The 25,680-nt window shown below is 32.0% G+C and overlaps 3 protein-coding genes across 5 annotated transcripts in view; 2 read left to right on the forward strand and 1 right to left on the reverse strand.

Annotated features, from left to right (window-relative positions):
- The window catches only part of LOC124535543 (activating transcription factor 3), a 49,519-nt gene extending 39,643 nt beyond the window's left edge, over window positions 1-9,876 (forward strand). Inside the window, exons 2-6 of the mRNA XM_047111767.1 lie at window positions 715-1,197; window positions 3,242-3,331; window positions 4,853-5,008; window positions 6,286-6,444; window positions 6,681-9,876. Coding sequence (XP_046967723.1) covers window positions 934-1,197; window positions 3,242-3,331; window positions 4,853-5,008; window positions 6,286-6,444; window positions 6,681-7,217 — 1,206 coding nt within the window. The 5' untranslated portion in view covers window positions 715-933 and the 3' untranslated portion in view covers window positions 7,218-9,876. The remainder of the gene's footprint in view (window positions 1-714; window positions 1,198-3,241; window positions 3,332-4,852; window positions 5,009-6,285; window positions 6,445-6,680) is intronic.
- Window positions 9,877-10,208: 332 nt separating this feature from the next.
- LOC124535748 (histone acetyltransferase Tip60) lies at window positions 10,209-22,783 on the reverse strand. 3 transcript variants are annotated; one of them, XM_047112062.1, is made up of 14 exons: window positions 22,625-22,783; window positions 22,423-22,549; window positions 22,017-22,145; window positions 21,094-21,231; window positions 20,112-20,272; window positions 18,391-18,591; window positions 17,537-17,620; window positions 17,264-17,465; window positions 16,090-16,212; window positions 15,226-15,388; window positions 13,919-14,027; window positions 12,670-12,773; window positions 12,436-12,484; window positions 10,209-10,433 (listed from the first exon to the last, which is right to left on the reverse strand). In XM_047112062.1, exons 1-13 carry the CDS (start codon window positions 22,667-22,669, stop codon window positions 12,478-12,480), a joined length of 1,593 nt encoding a protein of 530 aa, XP_046968018.1. In that variant the 5' UTR covers window positions 22,670-22,783; the 3' UTR covers window positions 10,209-10,433; window positions 12,436-12,477. The 3 variants fall into 3 exon arrangements, with proteins under 3 accessions (XP_046968018.1, XP_046968016.1, XP_046968017.1); XM_047112060.1 differs by having other exon boundaries at window positions 21,993-22,145; XM_047112061.1 differs by lacking the exon at window positions 12,436-12,484 and having other exon boundaries at window positions 21,993-22,145.
- A 347-nt stretch (window positions 22,784-23,130) lies between these two features.
- LOC124535632 (mitochondrial import inner membrane translocase subunit Tim9-like) lies at window positions 23,131-24,565 on the forward strand. The gene is made up of 3 exons (XM_047111907.1): window positions 23,131-23,329; window positions 23,431-23,526; window positions 24,351-24,565. The coding sequence occupies exons 1-3, from the start codon at window positions 23,282-23,284 to the stop codon at window positions 24,483-24,485; spliced, it is 279 nt and encodes a 92-aa protein (XP_046967863.1). The 5' UTR covers window positions 23,131-23,281; the 3' UTR covers window positions 24,486-24,565.
- The last annotated feature ends 1,115 nt before the right edge of the window (window positions 24,566-25,680 follow it).

Genomic DNA, 25,680 nt, shown 5'->3' on the forward strand with positions numbered 1-25,680 from the left:
TGAGGAATTTTACTTACATACCACGAGAGGAATAAGCAAAACTGTACGCAACTAGGTTACCAAGACTCAGGGTTTTATTGTATTTACGTGACAGATATGACTATAGATATCTACATACGTCGTTATAAACGCTGGGTCAAGGTGGCGTACAGCTTTCGACTCGTATCTATCGACGCAGGGAACGAGCTCATTTAGCTCCTGTTTTGAACACATTTGCGAATCGTGTTTTCAGTCACGGCGCGTCCTAGTTGAACATCGAGCACCCGAATTTGTTCACATTGTTGACTATACTAACATCGATATCGTGGTGTCTGCTAATGGCTTAATCCATTCATGTCCTTGTCGCGGTAATCCGCACGATACCGCGCCCGTTCGAACAATGGCCAAGACGACACGCTATACGGAAGAGCGTTAAAATGCGTCGTAAAAAGCGCTAGTTTTAATTTTATAGCGCGCGTTCAATTGGTGCCTGTAAAAAAGCGTTTTATTGAAGTTGCATCCTGGATACGAGGCCGCGATGCTCGGATAGCTCTAATTAAAAACTTGCTGCGGGCTCTTGCGAAACCGGGGCTCCGCCGAATTGCGAAACCGAGACTTGCCCTTTGCGAGATTTTTATTGCGCATTAACATACTGTTTTATTTGAGGGTAAACAATCGCCAAATTTATGGTTAAGCAAAACGTTGTACTCATACAAGCTTTTCTTTTATTTTCAGATAGCGTCACGTCGTTACCAACGTTACCTCCCTGTGAAGACTTCTATCGGAAGACTTAAGTGCCATTGGGAACCAGTTTACCACAATCAGTGATATTTAGCGTTAGGACATAGTGATAGTGCGTAATCGTGATATAGACTTAGTGTTTATTCGTTGACCGATAGTTTTAGTGTGAAACGTAACCAAAAAGAAGCGAAGCTGGCTCCTTACAAGGATATAATGAATTCGTCGAGCATAAGCTCAGCTGTGCCGACGATTAAATGTGAGGACACTTCCCCGTCGCCGACGGCTGCGGTGGGTACGGACGGGGAGTCGGGGGCGTATCTAAGCGTGAACGTGAACCTCAGCGCCGCCATGATGAACCTCCTCGCGGCAGAGGGCGCCGGCAACACCACGCTCCGGACACCAGAGATTGTTAACGATGTCATCACCATGACGAATCCTCTAGATCAGTACAATTACGATAAAAATTCTAGTTTCAAGGTAAGTTATATTTAATTTACATTCAAGAATCGTTTTAGATACACGATAATATGTCTATTAAAATGTAGCATATCATCTCGTCTCGTATGTCATCTCGATACGATGTAATTAATGAATATGCAATTTAATGGTTACATATTGAGCAAATCGTCAAAGTAATTACTTTTGGCGACCTTTAAATATTACTTTCTCAAATTAAATTACTTCATCAAACATTAGAGTAGGAGCACTTAAGATAAATGTTACATACGTTGCTAAGCTTGGCAAAATCTCTATTTAATATATATGCAATAAAAAACTATTTCAAAAGTTAATTATAAAGCAAGTTTTTGAACTTTGTACTTTGAAATTACAAATCGATCGAAATGCAAAAGAGATCCTTATAGTATTTAGGTCCGTTGCACGCGAAATGCTCGTTCGAATGCAAAATAAGCAATTGAATGCTTGCCAAGCATTAGATGCCACGAAAGACCACGTGACTATTAGTCGACATTATAAACATTGGATAATTCTAAGCGCCATGCAATTTGAGGTCATTTATATGACTCCGTAAGACAACTAGACTGACAGACGCCGCTGGTATCTTCTGTCATGTATTGCATTTTGTTTATGTAAACTAATTGTGATTGATTCACTACTTTTTAACGTTTGGCTTTAAAAAATAGCGTCATTAACGTTAAATATCGTAGCTGGGAATGTAGAGCGTGAAATGATCACGAACAAAGGGTTAATCTGCTGTGACCCATCTTATTGTAATTGTTGTTACATATAATTCTCTCTCATAAACATATCCGCTTTATTACATAATGTTGTAGAGAATGAGGTTCTATTTATTATTTTTTTGATAAAAAGCAGAAGATACGAGTATCTTCTAATGCTGTTTTGATCTTGCGTTTTATTTAAAACTCACAGAATATGAAGATTGGTGTTTTTTAATAAAAATATATAAAACCTTCACGAACACGTTTCGGAGATATGTTTTAACGAATGACAATGTGAATGTACTGAAGAAAAAACGTAGTTAATATATGTTTTATGTAAATAATTACAGAACCCTACGATATCATGACACGGTATTCACTTACTAACAAATTGTTTATTTATACAGTTGTAATAAACCTTATCTTATTATTAGATAATAATCAAGATAAAAAGACAAATATTTGATTACCAATCAATGATTTATTTATTACTTTAAGTACTTTGCGTAGTTATTTGCGTTGATATGTGTTTATTATTGTTCTATTATAAAAAAAATATACAGAAAAGTAAGATATAATTTGGCTGAACTGCATAAAAATCCACTTTAATAAACATGTCGTCTGTCAAGAACATATGAAGTCCATTTAACAAGCGATCGGTGACATGGAAAACATTACTAAGAGCACATTGTAGAGCAACAATATACGAAGATTGTAGAACAGTCTAAATTTTAAAAAAGACTGTATTTACAGCCAGTGTTTATACACTGCTGTACATAGGCCTTTCCAAGTGCACGCCATTGTGGTCTTTCTCCGGCTACTCGCATCCAATTATTACAAAACGGAAAATTAGCTTTCACGCCTACGTTTATTAAGTTAACAATCCATTGCTTGAATTACTAGAATTTCTTAATACAAATCTATTACAGGACTTTTAATAAGCGACTATGATTACTTGTGTGATTTGATGTCTTATGCGTTAAGTACGTTATTAAACAACAACAACAGCCTGTAAATTCCCACTGCTGGGCTAAAGGCCTCCTCTCCCTTTGAGGAGAAGGTTTGGAACATATTCCACCACGCTGTCCCAATGCAGGTTAGTGGAATACACATGTGGCAAAATTTCTATGAAATTTGTCACATGCAGGTTTCCTCACGATGTCTTCCTTCACCGCTGAGCATGAGATGAATTATAAAGATAAATTAAGCACATGAATCAGCGGTGCTTGCCTGGGTTTGAACCCGCAATCATCGGTTAAGATGCACGCGTTATAACCACTGGGCCATCACGACTTCTACCTTATTAAAACCGTTATGTTAACTTATTTTCCTTTTTATTACAGAATGCGATCTGTCAAGACTCTAATTCTTCAATGTCTAATAGCTCCTCTGCTACTTCACCAGCATCAGGCACTCCGCCCAGCATACAAAAGGTTTGTTTCAAATTATAATTACATTCATTTTGTTTATAACAGAAATATACTTGTGACGTTTTTATCCGAATATCGATACATAGATTGGTAACGTTGTAAAATATTCGTAATACAGTATACATAAAAAAGTACTTCTAAATTGGCTCTCTTAATTAAGTCAACTTATTGAGATTTAATCTCACCAAATGTTGACTTTTTAGTGCGTCTGAACGTGTTTTGGCTGATTATCTTAAAAGATACTATTTATTGCATTATAGATGATTTAAAAGTGCATTAATGATTTATTCATGTGTAAGGTATTTATTACAATACGAAACATTAGTTACGTAACTTATTTTTAAGTGGACTTAAAAGAATAAAATAATATCCAAATTATGTATTAATCAAGCTCGTGACACCGCTTTCTTAAATACGTAAGATTGGTATCGTTTCACTGATTAATAAGTATACTTTTTTTTGTGTTTCGTTACAAAAAAAAACGCTCTACAAGTCTACTATATCATATTTAATTATCTATGAGTTATGTCTTTTACGACTACTTAAAATAAATAAAATGTAATCAAGTGAATTTATCAATCTTTTTTACGGCAATATGTATCTAAATGAATTCTTGATGATCATAGAGAAATGTTCTTTTTTTTTACACGAAAAACTTATAATTTGATACATCCGCCATGTTTGTTAAGATGGCATTGAATCTCGTAAGCTTTGTTACGACTCCGCCCCCGATATTTAATAAATAATAATAGGTAGAAACATTAAATACATTAAGTATAGGATAATAAGATGTGCAATCTTTACAAAAACATATTTTACTTCTTGTATGCAACTAGAATACATTTCAAAAATATTTTTTACATTTCAAAGATAAAAATTTATCTGAGGTACCAGGATAACATCATTTATGAAGCTACTAAATTATTCTATTTTTTTATTATAATCGTGCAAACGTTTCTTTAAATGTAATCAATGGAATATTCAACGTTTCTTCTTACATAGAACTCAAACAATGAACGGACGTTTTTAATGTGAGAAAAATGAACACTTTTAACTATAACAATAATAAAAAATACGATTGCATTTGTCCACATTATCAAGATAGGTATATTATTAAGATTAACACGAGACCATGCATATTTTATAACGCCATAGCCTTGATGCCATCATTAGATAGCAGTTATATAGAAAAATATTATGTTGAAAATGATTGAGCACGATTTTAAATGTTATTCGTTGATTGATTTATTTAAAATAAATATTTGCTTATTAGTTTAGATGATATTTCATAAACATGAATTCATTATCGTCGTAACCCTGAAATTACGTTTAATTAAATTCACGATTTAATTGTCACGATTTTAAATGACATTTACTTTTTTTTTTAAATATTGAGACAGGCGCATAGGTAAAGTTACTAACTAACTACCTCTATGCATCGATTTACTTAAATAATTGTTAACGTAAAGTATATATTCCAATTTTATAATTTAAATTATTTATAGATACAAAATTTCTTTTCAGACGTGTTCGGAATTAATAAAGGCTGGTTTAAAGTTATCCATAGAGTCGAAGAGGAAGATGTCAGGCAGCGACACAGACGGAGGATTCAAGCGGCTTAAGAAGGAGGAAAGCGATGATGACTATGACAGTAGTCATACGCAAGCTCCTAAAAACGAGGTAATTAGGAACATTAATAAATCTTTATTAAGCAGGAATCAAAGCCAAATATATCTTGGTAAACTACAGCCTATTGATCTATGAAGGATAATATTTTTAATTGACTAATGCAACATGCTTATGCATCATATATATCACACCAAACAGACACGTAACGGTTAAATGATCGAAAAGATTCTAGAATTTATCTAAAAAAAACATGCGACGTTTTTAAGGTTCATAAAACGGATGATTATTTTTTTATGGTCATTATAGAGCTCTATTTTTTTCCTTTCATTCGTGCAGAAATTGAAATATGTTTAGTCATTGTCAGTAAAAGTGATAGTAGATAGGTAATATATATTTTAACAACTCTCAACTTCATAAAAGGTATCATACAAAAAATAGGGTGAATTCATTTGATTTCAACTAATCGTGATTTAATTTACGAACGTCATTATGCATTATACAAAATATGAGTACAGACATGCATACCAATACCATCAATGAGGGTATCTACCAGGAACTCATAGTTCATGAAGATTGCGAATCAAAACTAAACTGGCTTTATAGCAACTGAAGAGCATTATAATTCAACGGCTTTATTGAAGTTTTATGAGCTTACAAAGAAGGTTGGCATTGCAAATGTGGCTATGTTCGTGACTTAACTTCCTGATTGAAAGTTGATGACAGGACGATGAGAAATTATTGTCATTGGAAATGAGTTTGAAAGCGATTCGATGCATTCAGACCATTGTTTGAATGAATGATTTATTTAAAAAACGAATTTTGTTCGATGATTTAATCAGTCGAATATTAATTTTATTATGTTTTATTTAATCGACGTCTTCGCTTTTATACCAAAATAGAGTTAAAAAAAAACAATTTTATTTGTGCCCTATAGCTGTATAGTAAATTACTTGTATTTTTTCATCTTTCAATTTAAATATAAATAATTAATAATAACAGTATTGTAGAATGAGAAGATATAGCCGTGAAGTGGTTGCGTATGCGTTTTGTAGAAAGCGTAAATCTGAGCGGACGATTACGGGTTCATAAGCTTTATTTATTTAAAATGTATGTGTTTAATTAAGCCACAGTGTTTGAGCAATTAGCATTTTGATGCTAAAATATCTATCGGCGGAAAAAATATCTAATTTCTCCTCAAAGGGATAAAAAGTTAATACTTTCTAGGCTCAGCAAGGTCACAATTACAAGCGCATTATAACAAATAAATTGGGCTTGCTATTGTTGTTAAATTGTAAAGTATTGAACATGATTTTTATTTTTTTTTATAGTTAACACCTGAAGATGAAGAGCGAAGACGACGCAGAAGAGAAAGAAATAAAATAGCAGCTACGAAGTGCAGGATGAAGAAAAGGGAAAGAACTGTGAACTTGGTGAACGAAAGTGAAGTACTCGAAACGCAAAATATAGACCTAAAGGCGCAATTGAAGGTAATTTGTCGAGCGTTATTATCTATGGAATACGGATGCAGGTTATCAGACCACTCATTAGTGTTAATTTAAATGTTAATAGAAATACCGAAACTCGATAAGATTTGGTAATAAAAGTTTTTTTTTATCTGAATATATTTCGAAGTGATATCGTCGATGTAATTTTTTAGGTATTTACAAAACATAAATTTGGTAAATGCTTTTGCTCTGTGTAATATTTATTGTAATTTTTTCAGGATCTCGAAGTTCAGAAACGGCAGCTGATTGACATGCTATCACTGCACGCGGCTTCGTGCGTCAAGAACAATTCGAACGCGAGGACGTCGCCTTCAACACCCTACAACATGATTCGAACATTTGAATCGCCGACAACATTCCCAGTCTCCTTCGACACCCACTCGCCCTACATACGACCAGAGTCAGCGAACATACTCGCTTCGAGCTACACGTGTGCCACACCCATCAACGGAGACTCCATAGACACCATATCGTCACTCGAAACGACGTACTTGACTCCTCAGACAATAGACGTCGAATACAACAGACCGGACAGCGTTCTCAGTCTCCCTCCAAACTCTGACGCAGGCTATATAACCACTGATGGTTACTTGCCGAAAACGACCACGATTTTAGGTCCCATGGAGCCAGAGGCGGAATATTACGAATCTGAGTTAACCTATGTCAGTCCTCAACAATGCCATAGTTACCCGAGCAACATTCAAGACAGCCAATCAAAACTCAGCAACAATCTAAACGACGGCTGTCTCGTTTAGTGGCGGGCGATATTACAATATGGGGTCCAAAATTACTTTCACACGTATACGTATAGTTTAGACCTTGGAATAAAAGAATGTTTCATCTCTTATTAAATCGCATTCGTTTGAATTTCGATTCGTTATTAAAGCTAGTTATATTTTTTGATGTATTAAAAGCACATCTTTCTTGATTTGTCACGCCAGTCGTCGGAAAGGTATTATTTCGAAACGAAATCGTATGTCTACTGTGTAGAACAACAACGTAGAGTAGGGAGCTGTAACGTAACGGTTACGGGCCGTAGTAACAACTGGATATATCTGATATTTGCCGCAATGCGGCGTTTGCGATGTCACATACGTTTAATTTATTGTTTTAATATTACAAGTGTTGTGAAATAATAAAAATCACCATTACCGAGTAACATTCAATAGGACTGTCTAACAGTTGGTAGGTAGGTATATATTTTATTTTTACTATAGTATAACTAATATTATCGCATTCGTTAAATCGTTTCGTTCGTTAAGTTCTATAATTTTGCTTTGATCTGTACAAAATATTTATCTAATTCTTAGATCTGATTAATTTAATGGCGGTGCAATTGTTGGAAAGATTGGTTGTAAATATCCCTTCAATAGCTACCTATGTCTAGTCGCCAATAATGACGCCAAATTAAAAATACATGCATCACATAATAAATAATATATAGTATCTTTCAGTACAATTTAACTAAAGATACCTCCTGTTGAAGTTCCGTATATTTTATTTTACATAGAAATATATTCACAGATTATATCGGGATACTGATATTCCATTGTACGTTGTTCGCGTAAGGTTAGATGTAAGACGCTTTAACTCAGATTAAGTCGTGATAATATAACTTGTTATCGATAAATTACTTAAGTTTAGAATTATTGCGTATTCAGCTTACATTACTAATAATTATAATAAAATAATATATTGCAAAAACACGCAGTGTTGAACGAAGGACAACAATGAAAGTGCCTGTTTCAATCATATTCACAAAATCGATTTTAATTTACCACTATCGAGTAGTTTCGTTTGCTGACCTAAAGAAAAATAACAAATTTTGTGTGCAATATAAGACGACTTATTACCTTTTAAATATTGAAATGTATAATTCGAATATTCGATGTTCTCGTTATATATAGGTATACAACAGTACAAATATAGCGCAACGAACGAGTCAGCAAAGATTTTAAAGCCAGATTTTATGAAAAACAGTGCCTTTACAACCAGTGAAACTAGTCTCTCGGCTGCCAACGTATAACGGCATAAAAGCAGCCAGTCGCGAAAGCATTTATTTTTTTATTGTTATTGTGATAAACAAAAATATCACTTGTTCAAAAATTATAATAAAGATTTAATTTGTTTTATAATTGCAAATGGTGAATTGAAATGTGTAGTCTGGTTAAGAATCATGAATATTTACGAGACCAAACATCGATAGAAGCTGTCAGACCTGTGTGGTATAGCTACAACTAAGTTAATCATAGTTGGCTCGCTTCGTGCGCAGGTGTGATCGTAGCTTTATAATCGATGTAGAATGTATGTTCGATTCTTAAGATAGTACGATATAATAAAGGGATTGCAGATTCACCGTTTTCAAATGAAAAGTTTAACAGTTGGTAGTTTTTAAATTAAAAACATTTTAATGATAGTTTGTCAACTTGATTATATTTCTGTTATAGTATGTAAATGACTGCTTTCAAATAAATGAATTGTATATCGATGGCATATTTAGACCGCGGCTGATTATGGACTGGATGTATTCCCTCGTAGTAATCTTATGCCTAAGATTAACTTTGTAGGGTTTATTTGATTCGTAAGAAGTGTTTTGTTTTTTTTTTTTATTTTACTTTCAATTCCCAAATAAAATATAAACGTCGAGCACTTGGCTTTTATACTCTGTCCTCTCTTAATTCTAAATTTTGATTAAAATAATGAGTCTACTGTACGTACGTTTTGAGCACAGATCAAATATGATTTTAGAAATTTCTAATTGTAACAAAAAGTATATTTCCATCCACAAGTGCCTACTTCCGCGTCGAATACAAATGAAATGAAAATGAAACATGAAGAAATAAATTGTATATATTTAAGATATATCTACTTTACAAATAATGATATTAAGTATTTTGATATTTTGGTATTTAATATAAGTAAGAATATGTATTTCATGGTGGTTAGAATACCTTTATAATAATAAAATTATTCAAGTTTTAACTGTTCATTTACGTTTATACACATAAAAATGTTAATAAATATATAACATATGTATATTAAAACATATATTTTTAAATGGTTATTAGATTTAAACAACTACATAGTAATATTGATTTAAAAAAAATACATATTCTATTTTCTTGATAATTTTCAATATATTTATAAATCAAATGACCTAAATTCATCTTCTGTAATTTTTAAATATATTTTTAATTAAGTACGCCTTATGTCTATGTAACGCCTTTTAACTCTATGAATGATTTCAGGAAGTCTTTGAGTAATTGAAGTTGTTATTGTGAAATATTATCTGATACTTATTAAAATATTTAAGTGTTAAACATCACTTGTACCTGCTTCTTGAATATAAATATTTTGACAATCGAAGCAAAATTACTGTGCTTATCTACTGAAAATAAATCATATATTGCAGTATTTTGTTATTTTTTTTCTCTTTCTTCTTCCTTACAACACCACAGCAACAATGTACATAATTTATAGTTACGAAGAATCATCTTAAAATTATACCATTATCTCTTGATTCCGATAAGAAATAAATCTTTTATAATTCCTCGTTTTAAATATACATTTTATTACCCACCCATCGGCTTAGCAATCCAGAATCCCACATCGGCAAATAACCTTCTTCCTTTTTTATTTGTACTGCCTTTTTTATACAGAAACTACGTTTTAAAAAAAAGTAATAAAAAAAGTTGGTATATACATAAACATACATTTTTTCCCTAAGTGTCAATGAAATTCAAACATTTGCAATAAAGATATTTATTTAATATCACAATATACACGGATAGTTACAGAAAATGTATCTACAATATTTTACACGGGCTTTATATCGAACAAAAATATTCTGTTCAATTTTTAACAAGTTGTAATGTAAAAACATTCAAATATTACAGATAAATGGCTGAATCACAATAAATGACTGTCTCCTGAGCAAAGTTCCTGATATAACTTCATTCCGATTTCCCTACCTGAAAATTTAAAACGAAAAATTAGTAACAGATAATAAAATATAAATTTATTTGATTATATGATACTTGACAACAGAATATGTACAAATTGTAAACAAATTCAACTATTAGACATACATTGTAAGACGATGACGATTATAAGTATGATTAAGTAACTACAAAAAAAGGTTATTATGCCCCGTACAACCAGTTATAACACTTTTTTTGACAGTTGAATTGAAACGGTTTCGTATTGCGTAACCAATTTTAGTATTCGTAAAAAAAGCCACGTGACATAGACATAATTACATTCCATAGCACGTAGTGACGTTTTAAATTGTGAGTTGGTTGATCTTAATAAATTACAAGCTTTATTGCAATAAAAATGTATTTGAGTTAAATAAATATAATATATTATTCTCAGTCTTCTAAATAACTATAAAAAAAGATTTTATTTCAATATTCTACAACTTTCTTAGAAGATTCAGGACAAAGAATTACTATATAGTTAATACGTCAAAAAATCTATAAAATTGAATTTAAAGTTATCATAGCGTCAATATTGTACATTTTTCATTGAATACGGTCAACAGAACTAAGTAAAATTTGATGTAAAGCAAGGTGAATACCCAAATGTATGTTTGGCATAAGAATATAAAGCAAAAAGAAAAGTTGAGTTGAATAAACTCAACTTTAAATCTAATCAACAACTTTTGTTTACATTTTGTGCAAATCCTGCAATAAATTATACATATTTACATGTTAGCGTTAAAGTCAAAGCGATATAAAGTATATAATGAATAAATGATTAAAAAATTATGATGAAAAATAAATATCTAGCTTGTATGAGCGATTAAACTGTCATCAGAATGAGTCAATTACAATTTAAAATCATAATTTGATGACATTATAGATGATTCATGCTTTTGCATACAGCTATATATATATTTAAATAGCTGTATGTACATATATATGCAGTGGCAGAAGTAAAGATAAATAAACAATTTTAACCTTCAATAAAATCATGTCATTGGTTCAGATCTGAATATATACAATATGAATAGTCTGTGGTATTAATTGGGAATAGATAAAAAATATTTTGAATTCAAATTTAAGTGGATGAAATAGTTATGTGAACTAAAATAGACAACGTGTTTTAGTGCATATTATAGCAGATCTGTTGAATATGTAAATGGGTGGTTTGTTTATCTTTACTCATTTTGTTATTAAGGAATATTGTGTAAATGAACAATTAGATGGGAGCACGAAAATCACGATATAAATATTACTGTAGTAAAGTACTTTAAATTTACTACATAGAATTTTAATTTAAAATGGTATTATCGGAAAACTTAAGTAAAGCTCAATAAAATTTTAAAATGACTGATACAATGCACAGTCTAAAATGGTGAGTCAAATAGGATGAAGTTTGTAACGGAAAGGGGATGAGCACCAATACAGGATTTCAAAATTAATTACATAAGTTAAATTCGAATGAAATAAGGAAAAAGTTTTTATGTTAAAAAAAAATCATCATCATTCACTTATAAGATCTAACGATTGGATGAAACTTAGTACAGATGTTCGATTTTTCAGAAAATTATAGAATACGGTATTTAGTTTTCTGTTTATGAATAACAGCGTTCTTGAAAATTCACCCAAGAGGTTGAAATTGGGGGTAGAAGTTTGTTTTGAAGTTGGAAATGGAAATCAGTTTTAAGGCTTCTGTTTATAAGTAAAAGACCAACGTGATATTGTTTCACGATGGAATATAATAATTCAGTTTTGATATATTAAACATGCACAAACGCAGCAAGCGTTTAATGTAAAATAAAATTTTATTATACAGAAATATTTAAGCTTTCTTGTTAGTAAAATATATAATTATAAATAGCAATGACATTAGTGCATTAAAATATAAGTGTTAGACGAATATGGTTTCCAAAGACTTTGTTAGCGATGTAATTTATTAAATGGTTGTAAAGCTGTTACATATATTCGTTAGATACAAAATGAGTCATACGTGTCGAAGCCCGAATTAGATAGCTCGCATCTCCAAAACACTTCAAACGCTGGTGACAAAAGAGAAATGTTTACTTTACAGTATATTAATGACTTTATTGTTTTAAAATCAAAGATCATTATCTCATTTAATATTTAATAGTAATGTGCGATAAAGCTTTAATTTTTTTTAAATGAAAATAATATAAATTAAATGATAGATGAAGATGATTGGATGTAGTTGGAGTTGGCTTACCATTTGGCTCGTTTGGACCAATCCTTTGGTGTCCAATGCAAACATTTTGGATCGATTCGTAATAACTTCTTCTCCATTGCCTTTTCATGTTGTTGTATCGTTTCCTTATTAATTAAGAAAAAATATTATTTAAAATTCGAATATAAATTTGAAATTACATTTTGGAACCAATTTATTAATTTATTTATGAGAACTTTTAAATATCTAAATAATTATAGGCTTCAATTTGCTTAATATGTACAAGTTATTGTCCTAGATGTTTGACTGAAGGGATAGCTGTGTTTTGCCTTTTCGCGCATAACATACTGTATGTTATATGATACTTTGTAGTAGTTTTGTGCAAGACCGACTTGGTAGAGTTCAAACATCATATACTCTATCGCGAAACAGCAATAATTTGAATTTTTGTGTTTCGGTTTGAACGGTAAGACAGTGTAACTACAGACAGAGAACTTAGTTTTTAAGATTGGTAGCAAATTGGATATGTAAACTTCTTACGGTGACGGTACGGTACGATGTCTATGGGCAGTTGTGACTACTTTCCATCAAGCGGCTATGACCGCCTTGGTATTTCGATAAAAAAGAACGTCAAATTGAATATTATAGCAATAAAGTTAATCAATACAACCAACAAAAGGGTTGCTCTGTGTTTTAGGCGTATATTTTACTATGTTGTTGAGTATAGTAATTCTTGCCTGCATAATTATGTATATATTTGTTTAAACGAGCATATGATAAAAATACGGGGATGACTCACAAATATATATTATAATACACAGATAACATAACGGTTATCTATTATATTGAGTCGAGATGACCCAATGGTTAGAACGCGTACATCTTAACCGATGATTGCGGGTTCAAACCCAGGCAAGCACCGCTGATTCATCTGCTTAATTTGTCTTTATAATTCATCTCGTGCTCAGCGATGAAGGAAAACACCGTAAGGAAACCTGCATGTGACAAATTTCATAGAAATTCTGCCACATGTGTATTCCACCAACCCGTATTGGAACAACGTGGTGGAATATGTTCCAAGCCCTCTCCTTAACGGAAGAGGAGGCCTTATCTCAGCAGTGGGAAATTTGCAGGCTGTTACTTTACTTTACTTACTTTACGGGGATGATTCATAAATATAAATATACATAGATAATAAACAGTTATCTTTTATATGGACTACACTTTACATCACCCAGTAACTTTTAAGATATTACAAAAGCCAGTAAATGTAATTGAACAGATCACTCACCTGATTCACAGACACGATGTATTGGCCCTTGTAGTAATTTATTAGATTCAAATTCTGCAGAGTACTGATAACGTCCTCCTTCTTAATACTTGTAAGCTCGCAGATTTCACTACAAAAGTCATATTTATATTATATATTATTATAATCGTTTATTATTATATAAAACTAGGAGTCGCCAGCGGGTTTTTTTAACTTTGCCGTCTCGTAAATTCAAAACGTTTATATAAAATACATTGATAAAAAGGCGTATTATTCGATACAAGATTTTGTAGATGATAAAAGGGCGTGGAATTAATACCTGTTAACTTCCAGGGAGGATATATTAATTTAAATAATTGTATTAACTAACATGACTGTATATTTATAAATGTTTAAAAAGAGTAACTACTGAGTATGTTGCAGGTTCTTTTCGGTAGAATCTACTTTCCGAACCGGTGGTAGCTTTACTTAATTGTTAAATGACGATTCAATAGTGCTTGTAAAAGCCCACTTGAATAAAGTTTATTTTGATTTTGACTTTAGGGTTTTGATTATTACAAATTTCATCAAATTCGGTACAGCTGTTTGGTCGTGAAAGAGCGACAGCCAGACGGACAGATATAGTTACTTTCACATATATAATATTATTAGATTAGACTCAATAGGAGTCTTTAAGGTAAAGATAATTTCAGCTCTCTATAACATTGGGCCAAATTCAATGCCAAATGTTATTTATTTTGCTTTTATCCTTGTATGGTGGAATAAAGTAGAGTATTAACTGAGCTGATTATGAATACGATAGAACAAGTTGATTGGGGGTCGTGTTTTCAAAGTGGGCTAAGTGATTCCATTTGCTGTCGAAACGCTTGGCCCTTGGAGTAGTGGTGCAAAAAGCTTCATCAAAAGTATAACACCTCGCCTCATTGCCTCCACTGGTGACAGGAGGGCTGGTTCGTTATTTGCCCAGAGGATCGGAATTGCGATTCAACGGGGAAATGCTGCTAGCATTCTTGCCACCATTCCACGCGGTCAAGATTTATACAGTGACTAGTTTTAGTTCATATTTGTATATATATATATATATATATATATATATATATATATATATATATTTAAGCATGTAATGTTGTTAATTCTTTAGTGATTCACTTGATCAGCATAGTGGAATAAGAATCTGAATCCAACTCTAACAACTAATTTGGTTTAAATCATATTTAAAAAAAAAAACATATATAATTTTTGATGAATCGGAAAAGAATATACATATTGATTTTATATATAGATCGTCAACATTATAATTAATCTACAAAACCCATAGAGATACTCACTTGATAGTTATAATTGGTTTCTCGTTGTCACCGACTGGTTTGATATTTATTAATATTTCTAATATAGTTTGAGCCCAGTAACTTCGATACGAGAGCAGACCAAGATCCGACAAAGGTTTCTCTGGGGAACCGGTCTTGCCTTCGAACTTTGATAATTCGTAACCTGCAATTTAACACATCATTAATTCAATTTAAATAATATAGAATATAAGTCGAGATAACTCAGTGGTTTGAATGTTTGCATCTTAACCAATGATTGCGGCTTCAAACCAAACATCACTAAATTTGCACGTGATTGATTTGTGTTTATTCATCTCGCGATATGCGGTCAAAACAGACATTGTGAGGAAATCTGCATTTGTATAATTTCAATGAAATTATACCACATGAATTATCCGGTAATAATGGGCTATTTGACAATGCGAAAAATTAAAAATGGTTATTTACTAACGAAAGTTGAAAATAATGCTTAGTTTATTCAAAAATCCATAAATAAAAATGCATTTTTTCAAACGTTTGTCACGCGACACACGTTTTATTATATGTACCACAGATTAAAATACAGGAAAGTGACGTCACCGACCACATTGCAGCGCCATATTGTCCAAGTAGCGTTTATGCGCGCTAGTTAAATATGGAATTTTTAATATGATATTTTATAATATGTAATAGAAATAAAAAACACAACTTTTACTGGCTTCCTTAACTTCTACTAAATAATATGAAATGGTTTTTAAAAACCAGTCAAATACCCTATTATGTATAAAGTTTAATGAACTTATGGGCCCGCAATGGTCTTAACCTTTTGTTGTGTGCGTGAGTGTATTTATGTTAGTGTGTGTGTCTCATATTGTATGTACTTACTAAATTCTATAAGTAATGTTCCATATCCTTTTCTTTGATATGGAGGTAATGTTAATATACAAGCTACATTGTAGTCTTCTGTGCTTTCTTTCTCTTTTGAAAAATATCCTACTATGTGAAAACCTGAAAATATTGAAGATTATTAATATTTTAACTATAATAATTTGGAGTTTTTTGTGAAGACGATAGTTAACAAAACTTTCTTTTTTGTTTTAGAAGTCCAAATTAACTTGATATATTTAAAAAAACAGGTTTGCTATCAAATTAAGGTAATAAGTTCTTATAAAATATTTTTTTTACTTCTATGTTCTAAGGTTCTTAAGGTGTTTATTTTGAAAAGTGAATTAAAAGGGAATATATAATATGAGTAAATCGACCACTTATGGCATTCTATTGGCTGGGCAGAAGAAGATTGATATGCAATTTACCTGAAGTTAATTTGCTATTACTTCAATCTTTATTAATGTATAGTACGACACAACTTAAATATAGCATCGGCAAAATTCGTAAAACCGATCACATCCGAATTAAGTACGCCATCCCAAATTATCAATATTTATTTCTTAAGTGAATATGATCCTTACACAAACGCAATAACTTGTAATATCCCATGACCTAATAAATTCGTCGATTTCACGAGAATCCATAGGGAGAAATAGCGTTGAATGGTGCGATAGGGAGCTATTTCTATTGGTTGTATAAATCGGCAGTAATCGAATCGGTTTTATTGAATTTGCCGATGTTTAAGTTGTGTCGTACTATAAGTAGTTTAGTCATTTTTTATTTTCTTTGAAAAGTAAACCGATAGTTATTAATTTCGGGATATTTACCATGATTTTAGTCCGATATGGACACTTCTAACATTATCAACATCTACCCGCAAACTTTAGTCTCGTGAACAAGACATTCGCAGATAATGTCGAAATATCTAACTCCGAACGAAAATAAAAAAACATGATAAATATCCCGAAATTAATAGCTTTAATAATAAAAGTAACCACGTTAAATTAAAATCTTGTATAAACCGATGGTGTTTCTTAAATTTTATCAATAAGCAGTCAAATATTTTTTATTGTTATGTTAAATAAAATTTTATATATAATGCATAAACAACGTATGTTTACGCAATTGGCTACACTTATGATTGTAAGTCATATTTGAGTTTTAAACATACCTCTTGAATCGAACTCCGTCATAACGTAAAACAAAAATGGGTCAGTATCGTAATACAGTGTCTTGTGGTCTAAGAACAGTTTTGCGAGTAAACATAGATTCTGAGCGTAGCATTTGTTCTTCCTTCCATCTATCTCGAAGAACGATATGCTGCCTTTGCGATATATTTCGTTGCCCGGTGGATGTTTGAGTTTGCATTTTATCTAAAAATAATATCATTAATAATTTCAAATATTTTTAAAAAGGTCATATGTTCATATAAAATTATACTTACAAGATGTCTCTCTAAGCACTTTTTACTTTTTCTGTATTTGAGACAGAATTCGCATATGTATATACATGGTAGATTAACCATTTCCTGGAAAACAAGAAGAATACTGATATTAGTACAAAAAAAATGGTTAAATTAGGCTTAGAAAACATGTCGCAGGAAGTCGGGAATGGCTTGCTACCTTGGTTTCCATTAAAAGTTAAAGGGGAATTATACAATGTTCATCAAATCTGTTTTCATATATATTTCAGAGTAATGAGATCCACAATATGGATCCAATATTTAGTGAGATTTACACTTGTAAATATATCACTCTATCCCACCGTTTCTGGTCACTCTTATCATACGATTACTTTTTTAAGAATAAAGGCTAAATCAAACAGGAAAAAAATGCACGCACTCAAAATAAGGACAAGAATTTTTTTAAATAAAACACCAATTTACTTGATGGTAGGGCTTTGTGCAAGCCTGTCTGGGTAGGTACCACCCACTCATCAGTTATTCTACCGCCAAATAACAGCACTCAGTATTGATGTGTTCCGGTCTGAAGGGTGAGTGAGCCAGTGTAACTACATGCACAAGGGACATAACATCTTAGTTCCCAAGGTTAGTGGCATATTGACTATGTAAGGAATAGTTAATATTCCGTACAGCGTCATTGTCTATGGGCGATGGTGACCACTTACCATCAGGTGGCTCATATGCTCGTCCGCCAACCTATACCATAAAAAAAAAAACAATTCTCAGATTTAATCTTTTTGATTTATAGGTGATCGAATTGAATACCTTATTCGATTAATATGATTTCTCGTGATAATGCTATCATATGTACAATATTAGGTATGATATCGGCTGACCTGCGGGTAGGGCGCGAAGTACCAGGGGCGGATGCGGTGGCGGCCGAGCTCGATCATCTCGATGTTCTTCATGCGCGTGACGAGGTCGTCGTGCCCGTGCGCCACGAGGCTGCCGGACTGGCGCGGGCGCGCCGTGGGCGTGGCCGCGCCGCTCGCGCCCCCCTCGCCCTCCGCCCCCTCCGCCGCCTCCGCCGCCGGGCACTAACACACCAGTTATACTGTTAGTACGTCCTACCTGGGATGCTGTTTTAATTTCATATATGTATATCTATTATATATAAGCCTTTACAAGATTGAAACTCATGACATCTCCGTACAAGACTATTTATGCTGTAGAACACATGCATAGGCTAAGTATTCGTTGATTTTGGGCGTGGCCGCGCCGCTCGCGCCCCCCTCGCCCTCCGCCCCCTCCGCCGATTCCGCCGCCGGGCACTGACACACGAGCCACCCGACGTCAACATTCGTTATACAATACAGGTATAGTACGACACAACTTAGATGTCGCATCGGCAAAATTCGTAAAACCGATCAAATCCGAATTGAGTACACCATACCAAATTATCAATATTTATTTCTCATGCGAATATGATCTTTGTACAAACGTAATAACTTGTAATATCATATGACATATATTCGTCAATTTGACGCGTGGATTTATATGCACTTGCTTCCTCTGACGCGTGAATCTATAGCGTATTTGTCGTACTGTATAGTAGGACACAAATTAGATGTAGCATCGGAAAATGCAATGGAATGAAAATAAAACCGATCACTGCCGATTTACACGACCAATCGAAATAGCTCCCTATCGCGCCATTCGACGCTATTCGTCGCTATAGATTCACGCGTCAGAGAAAGCGAGTGTTTGTTAATCGACGTGTCAAATTGACGAATATATTCGGTCATATGATATTACAAGTTATTACGTTTGGGCAAAGATCATACTCGCATGAGAAATAAATAATGATAATTTGGGATAGCGTACTCAATTCGGATGTGATCGGCTTTACGAATTTTGCCGATGCTACATCTAAGTTGTGTCGTACTATACATCCTTCTTGGGGTGCTGTTTTTATACCATCGCTTTATATTATATCTTTGCCTTTAAAAAAATCTCATGATATCTCTGTACAAGATTATTTATGCTATAAATGCATAGGCTAAGTATATGTTGATTTCCGGAGGGAAATATTTGATTGTACTTTATAAAATAACTGCCAGAATCTCGGCAAGACGGTTCTTCAAAGTAGACGATATTTTCCGGAAGTATGTTTATATTTAATACAATACTGTAAATTGATAATTCAAAAGTACTTTTATCAGCCTACTTGAATAATGAACATTTTGATTTGTGATTTAACCGCACAGAATGCTTCAACGCATCACGCCCCCGACTCAATATGCCCTTAGACATATACGGAAACGAACTTTTCAGCCGAAAGTGTCTGTCGACGAAAGCCACTGACATTTATGTTAAAAGTCATTTTGAATGAAGTTCTTTTACGCGGCTTACAGTCACCCTACTGATGATGGTGGTGGATGGTGGGTAGTGATGATTTCACATTCCATACTTACTATACTACATATTATTTTTTATGTCCGTGCTTTAACATTCGCTCATATTCCACAAACACTACTAATGTAATGTATATATTCTGCTAAGTAAAGCTGAATGCTAGTTTAACATGTCGATAAGATTTGGAATTAAAATATCTCACATCATTCTCCGAAGAATTGGCTTTCCGCTTTCTGTTCATTTTCTTTTGTAGCGCAGCGGCCAGAACTGCGCCGCCGTTGACTAGCGACGGTGAATCATTTATGAGTGTGGGGCTCGCCGGCCGAGATATCAGCTGACGAGGTTCTAATGGTGGAATTTGAACTGAAAAATTTAATATTTAAAATCAATTATCATATCCATAAAATAAATACCTGAAAATTTAATTTTAAAGGAAAATTATAGTATAGAAATAAATTCTAGACGTCTGTGTCTATTATGGGAGTATTTTAATCGTTTGATTACAGCCTGTAAATTTCCCACTGCTGGACTAAGGCCTCCTGTCCCTTTGAGGAGAAAGTTTGGAACATATTTCATCAAGCTGTTCCAATGTGGGTTGGTGGAATACACATGTGGAAGAATTTCTACAAAATGAGACATATTCAGGTATCCTTACAATGATGTCCTTCACCGCCGAGCACGAGATGAAATATAAACACAAAATAAGCACATGAATATTCAGTGGTGCTTGGCTGGGTTTGAACCTGCAGTCATTGATTAATATGCTCATATTCCAACCACTGGACCATCTGAGCTCATTTACACATCACATTATTAATCCATACAAGTAAAGATATACATACCTAGAGTATACTCTTTCATTTTAATATTTCTTTATAATGAAAATTTAAATAGTTCATGCTGTGTGTGATATATTGTTAAATGTAATGTTACAAAAATTACTATTATGAATACTAAAGCACCTAATATGCCTTATATTTTAGGCACATTAGATTAATCTGAATTAAGTCTCTCGCTAAACAAACCAGGTGAATATATTCAAGTACAAACTTAAATTGAAATTGAAATTAAATAGTTTTCATAGAATAATAGCTTATATATGAATATAGTATTTAAATAATTGAAAATAAATATTTTAATTGCATCATCGATAAATTTATTTATAAAAATAAAATTAAACATACCAGGAGTAATTTTTGGTGTAGAACCATTTAGTGGGGTTTGTACTTTCTCGGGTAATTTTGGTGTGGTTTGATGATTCACATTATTTTCTCTATTGCTATTAATAACGGTTTTCTGATTTTCATTGCAGACTGTTTCATCTGCAGAAAAAATATTAAATTTAGAATTACTTATTTACATATTGATATAATATTCATTACGAATATTTATAATAATACATTAAAAGCATTGTGGCACATTTATAAGGATTGCTTTGCTTGCTAGACTAATATTAATAACAGTTTCAAGCAATTATGCTTAAAATGAATGTTGGAAAACATCATGCAAATTACTGATCAAAATAAATCATAATGCATGCAAAAAAGAAACTGCAAAACCTATTTGTCATGCTTTCATTGTTACTGAAATAAATTGTATTGATCACTGTGTCATATCATACATTGTTAAACACTATTTTCATCAAAAAAGAATCAAGAATCAATGAAAGATTTTTAATAAATTACTTAAAAGATTCAACAGTAGTTTTCAGATAATTACACATATACTTTATTCCAAGTATAATGGGAAAGAAGCTACATACTTGCCACAAAATTGATGCTATATCATTAGTTATGAGCTTGATAAATCTATGATTTCGACATACTTGTGAAAAAATAGTGTTTTAAATATTAAGTAAACTAGCATCTTAATATCGTAAGGAAAATTAAAGTGGAATAAATTAAGATACATTAATCATCAACTCTTAGTAGTACACAATATAGCCAAACTATTAGCAAAGCGCATGAAGTACGTAAGTAATCTAAGGTTTATTTATAATCTTAATACCTTCTTCCATTGGAATAGGTAATACAGAATAAAATTTGTCATGAAGTGCATTGGCTAATAACTAAAACACACATACTAAGAAAAGTAGGCATGACGCCACCTCCAGATCCAATATGAGTTTTCTTTGGAGTCGTCGTTCCACCAGTCGGTGCACCGTCTCTTCTCGGAAATTGTACCTTCCTTGTATCCAACCATGATTCCCCAACCCATTCGTCCAAACGTTTATTGACTGAAATTTATAAAGCGGCCATAAATATTATTGTTTGTAATAGTATTGTACTTCAATCTAAGTCATGATATTGCATTTAATATACTTATTGGTACAGTATGTAAATAAGAAACTTGAAAAGTAAATAAGTAATCATAAAACAGCATATTACTTGACTTGAATAAGCAATATTTATTTCAATGAATCCGTCAATTTATTTATATACAAACAATAACTCAGTATTTATGTATACATTTAGAGATAAAACACATAAGATTTTATATACGAAAAAGCTTACAATCAACATAGTGTACATAATATCCTCTTTGCCCACGAACTTCTTTGATACTTATAATTTCAGCGAGGGGCCAATCATCTCCACCTTGCATTCGAACTGGTAGTCGACATCCCTCCACCAACGATGCCTGTGCATAATAATATGGTATCAGTCAACATTGTGCTAGAAAAAAAAAAAATTTCATCTGTTGTTTTTTACATACGGCTGAGTCACAAAATGTCGTTATTTCGTCTTCATTTTCAGTCATTATGAAAATAGTAATATTTTTATGCTTAAAACTACATTAAATCACCCTTGTTTTACAATAAATTGTCAAACTATTTTGACATCAGTCAATGGTGTGACAACTGACAGTAATATTTACTTTGTTTTTAAAATCAAGCTACAGTATATAAAATAATATTTACAAAAAATAAGAAAATAAATAAGTACAAAATAAATAATCTAACAGTCTCATTTTTCAAAATTTTAACTACATTTTGAAACTTGAACTAGTTAAAGTTTCAAAATTAGTTACAATTCGTCGTTGAAAATAATGCCATGTAAAAGAGTACAATGTGAGTTATTTGTAAAATCTGGAATGTAAATATAATATGAATTTGAAAAAAAAAATGATATTAAATTATACTGATATTTATAACAAATTTTTACTACACAAAATGTTTACTATAATTATTAGTTTATATTATATTATTAGTTTGTTCTCATTACAGTTGGCAATACTTCTTCTAACCTCAAATATTCCTCAATTTCAATTCTGTAATTTAAAAAATATTTAATAATAATCCTCTAAGTAACACAATAGGCTGTGTAAATTAAATATAATTATTTATCTAAACTTTTATTCATAAATATAGAAATGGCTGCCGCAGCACAAATGATGAGTGAAGCTGATCAAATAAAAACGGTAATTTCATTTGGTAATTCTTTTAAAATAGAGACATAAATTTATGTAAACAATCTGATATACACTTTTATATAAGTTATAATATGTGTTATTTTTTTCAGTTCAAAGAATTTCTGGTACAATATAACAAATTATCAGAACTTTGCTTTAATGACTGCATTCATGACTTTACATCGAGAAATCTTCGCTCTTCGGAGGTATTTATTTATCCTACATGCTTAGTATATTTAACATTTCATAGGTTATTGTTAGTTTTAACATTATTTGGAAATTATTGTTTAAAAATATTTAAATTAGCAAATCTTATACAAGATTTGTAAGAAGTAGCACTTGTGGAGCAGCTTTTAATTGATATAATATTTTAAACAACAGCAACTTCCTCTAAAAATTGGAACTAAAATTCATTCATAATTGCAATATAGTTTTATTTTCTTATCTGACTGAATATTGAATTTACTTGGTGGTAGGGCTTTGTGCAAGCCCATTTACCCAAATGGGCTTGCACCGTTATTCAGTTATTCTACAGCCAAATAATAGTACTCAGTATTGTTGTGTTCCGGTTTGGAGGGTGAGTGAGCCAGTGTAACTACATGCACAAGAGACATAACATTTAGTTCCCAAGGTTGGTGGCACATTGACGATGTAGGAATAGTTAATGTTTCTTACAATGTCATTGTCTATGGGTGATGGTAATCACTTACCATCAGGTGGCCCATATGCTCGTCCGCCAACCTATGCCATAACAAAAAAAAATATTATCACCATAAATTAAGAATTTCTTTTTTCTATAAAACATGTAGTAGCCTCTTAAATGGGTCACACCTAGTGGTAATAGGTCACCACTGCCAATCATCACATTGGCATGTATAAAAATAATGATTACTAACATGGTCAATGTGTCATCAACCTCGGAATCAATAATGTTATGTTTATATCATGTTGGGATTTATCTAGACAACTCAATTACCATACTTCAATTGTATATAAAAAAATTAAAAATTATTAAAATTTTACATTACAGGATAAATGCACAATCAACTGCATGGAGAAGTATTTGCGAACAAATCAACGCGTCTCACAAAGATTCCATGAATTCCAAATGATAGCTAATGAGAATATGATTGCTTTAGCTCAGAAATCTGGTAATCCAAGCTAAAGTTCTTCTGTATATGTTAGTATTAATTTATTCTATTAGTGTTTTTGTTTGAATGTTGTCAAATAAAATGTTGTTGAACAGTCGCTATTTACATTAATAAATCCTTACTATCTTTTGAATTCTAAAATGTTAAAAAACTTGAAATTTGTTAAAGCCAAGTCCTTATACTGAAACAACAATAGTATAAATTGCACTAATTTACATTGTGTTTCTGAAAACTATAGTATATAGAGTCCAGGGCGTAATAGACAATACATCAGGTGGCATTCACAATGATAACAAATCTTTTTGTTCTGTTTACTAAGCATTTATTAGTATTCAAAAATGCTTTGAAGCTTTACAGTAAATTTAAAGGTAAAATATTGTCCCTTTAACCTTCCTCGGTTCTTCAAATACAATGTACACTTGAGGCCTTCGGGTCATATTGACCCGATGGCAAAAATATGGAGTAATTGTTTTGAATTAAATACAAAATCTAATATTTATAAATCATATTTATTAAATACGAATAAAATTACATTAAACGACTATATTATACTTATATTGCTCATTATCTTGGCAAAACGAAAGGCACAAAACTTCAGAATGTTTTGGACATATTATGTATTTCTTACATTTTTTACAGACTTTTGAAGATTTTACATCTTTCGAAGATGGACATACACTGCACCTTTTCCTTTTATTAGAACTATGAGTAGTTGAAGTATTAGTTGTCTCGGTAACATCTGACTGTATTCGTACTTCATAGTACTAATTCCCGTGAAGCATTTGTCCGAAGAAGAGTTTGCCTACGCTCAATGTGGTCATTTACCAATCCCATGTCTAATTTCTCTAGAAACTGTCTCCAGTCTGGATGGGTGTCACAGTATAATAAGAAATTATAGAAACATGAAATATCAATCATGTTATGAACTATTGGCCACCTTCTTGTCATTCGTTTACAACTATAGGCCGATACCATTTTATCTAGAAAGTCAACAGCACCTTTTCTTGTCCATGATCATTTTTGGTTTCTTCTGCTCTGAATGATGTATTTCTATTTTTTTGTGATTTGTGCTCAACAGAATTATATTTTTATTTTTTTAGGAATGTAAGAAACGAGAACCATTTTTGAATTGAATGCAACAGTAAATGAAAACACAGGTTTAGGATAATTCTCCAATTCACTAATTATTTTATCTTCAGAATTTATATC

The sequence above is a fragment of the Vanessa cardui genome, chromosome 15 (genome assembly GCF_905220365.1).
Source record: "Vanessa cardui chromosome 15, ilVanCard2.1, whole genome shotgun sequence".
NCBI classification, from domain to species: Eukaryota; Metazoa; Arthropoda; class Insecta; order Lepidoptera; family Nymphalidae; genus Vanessa; species Vanessa cardui.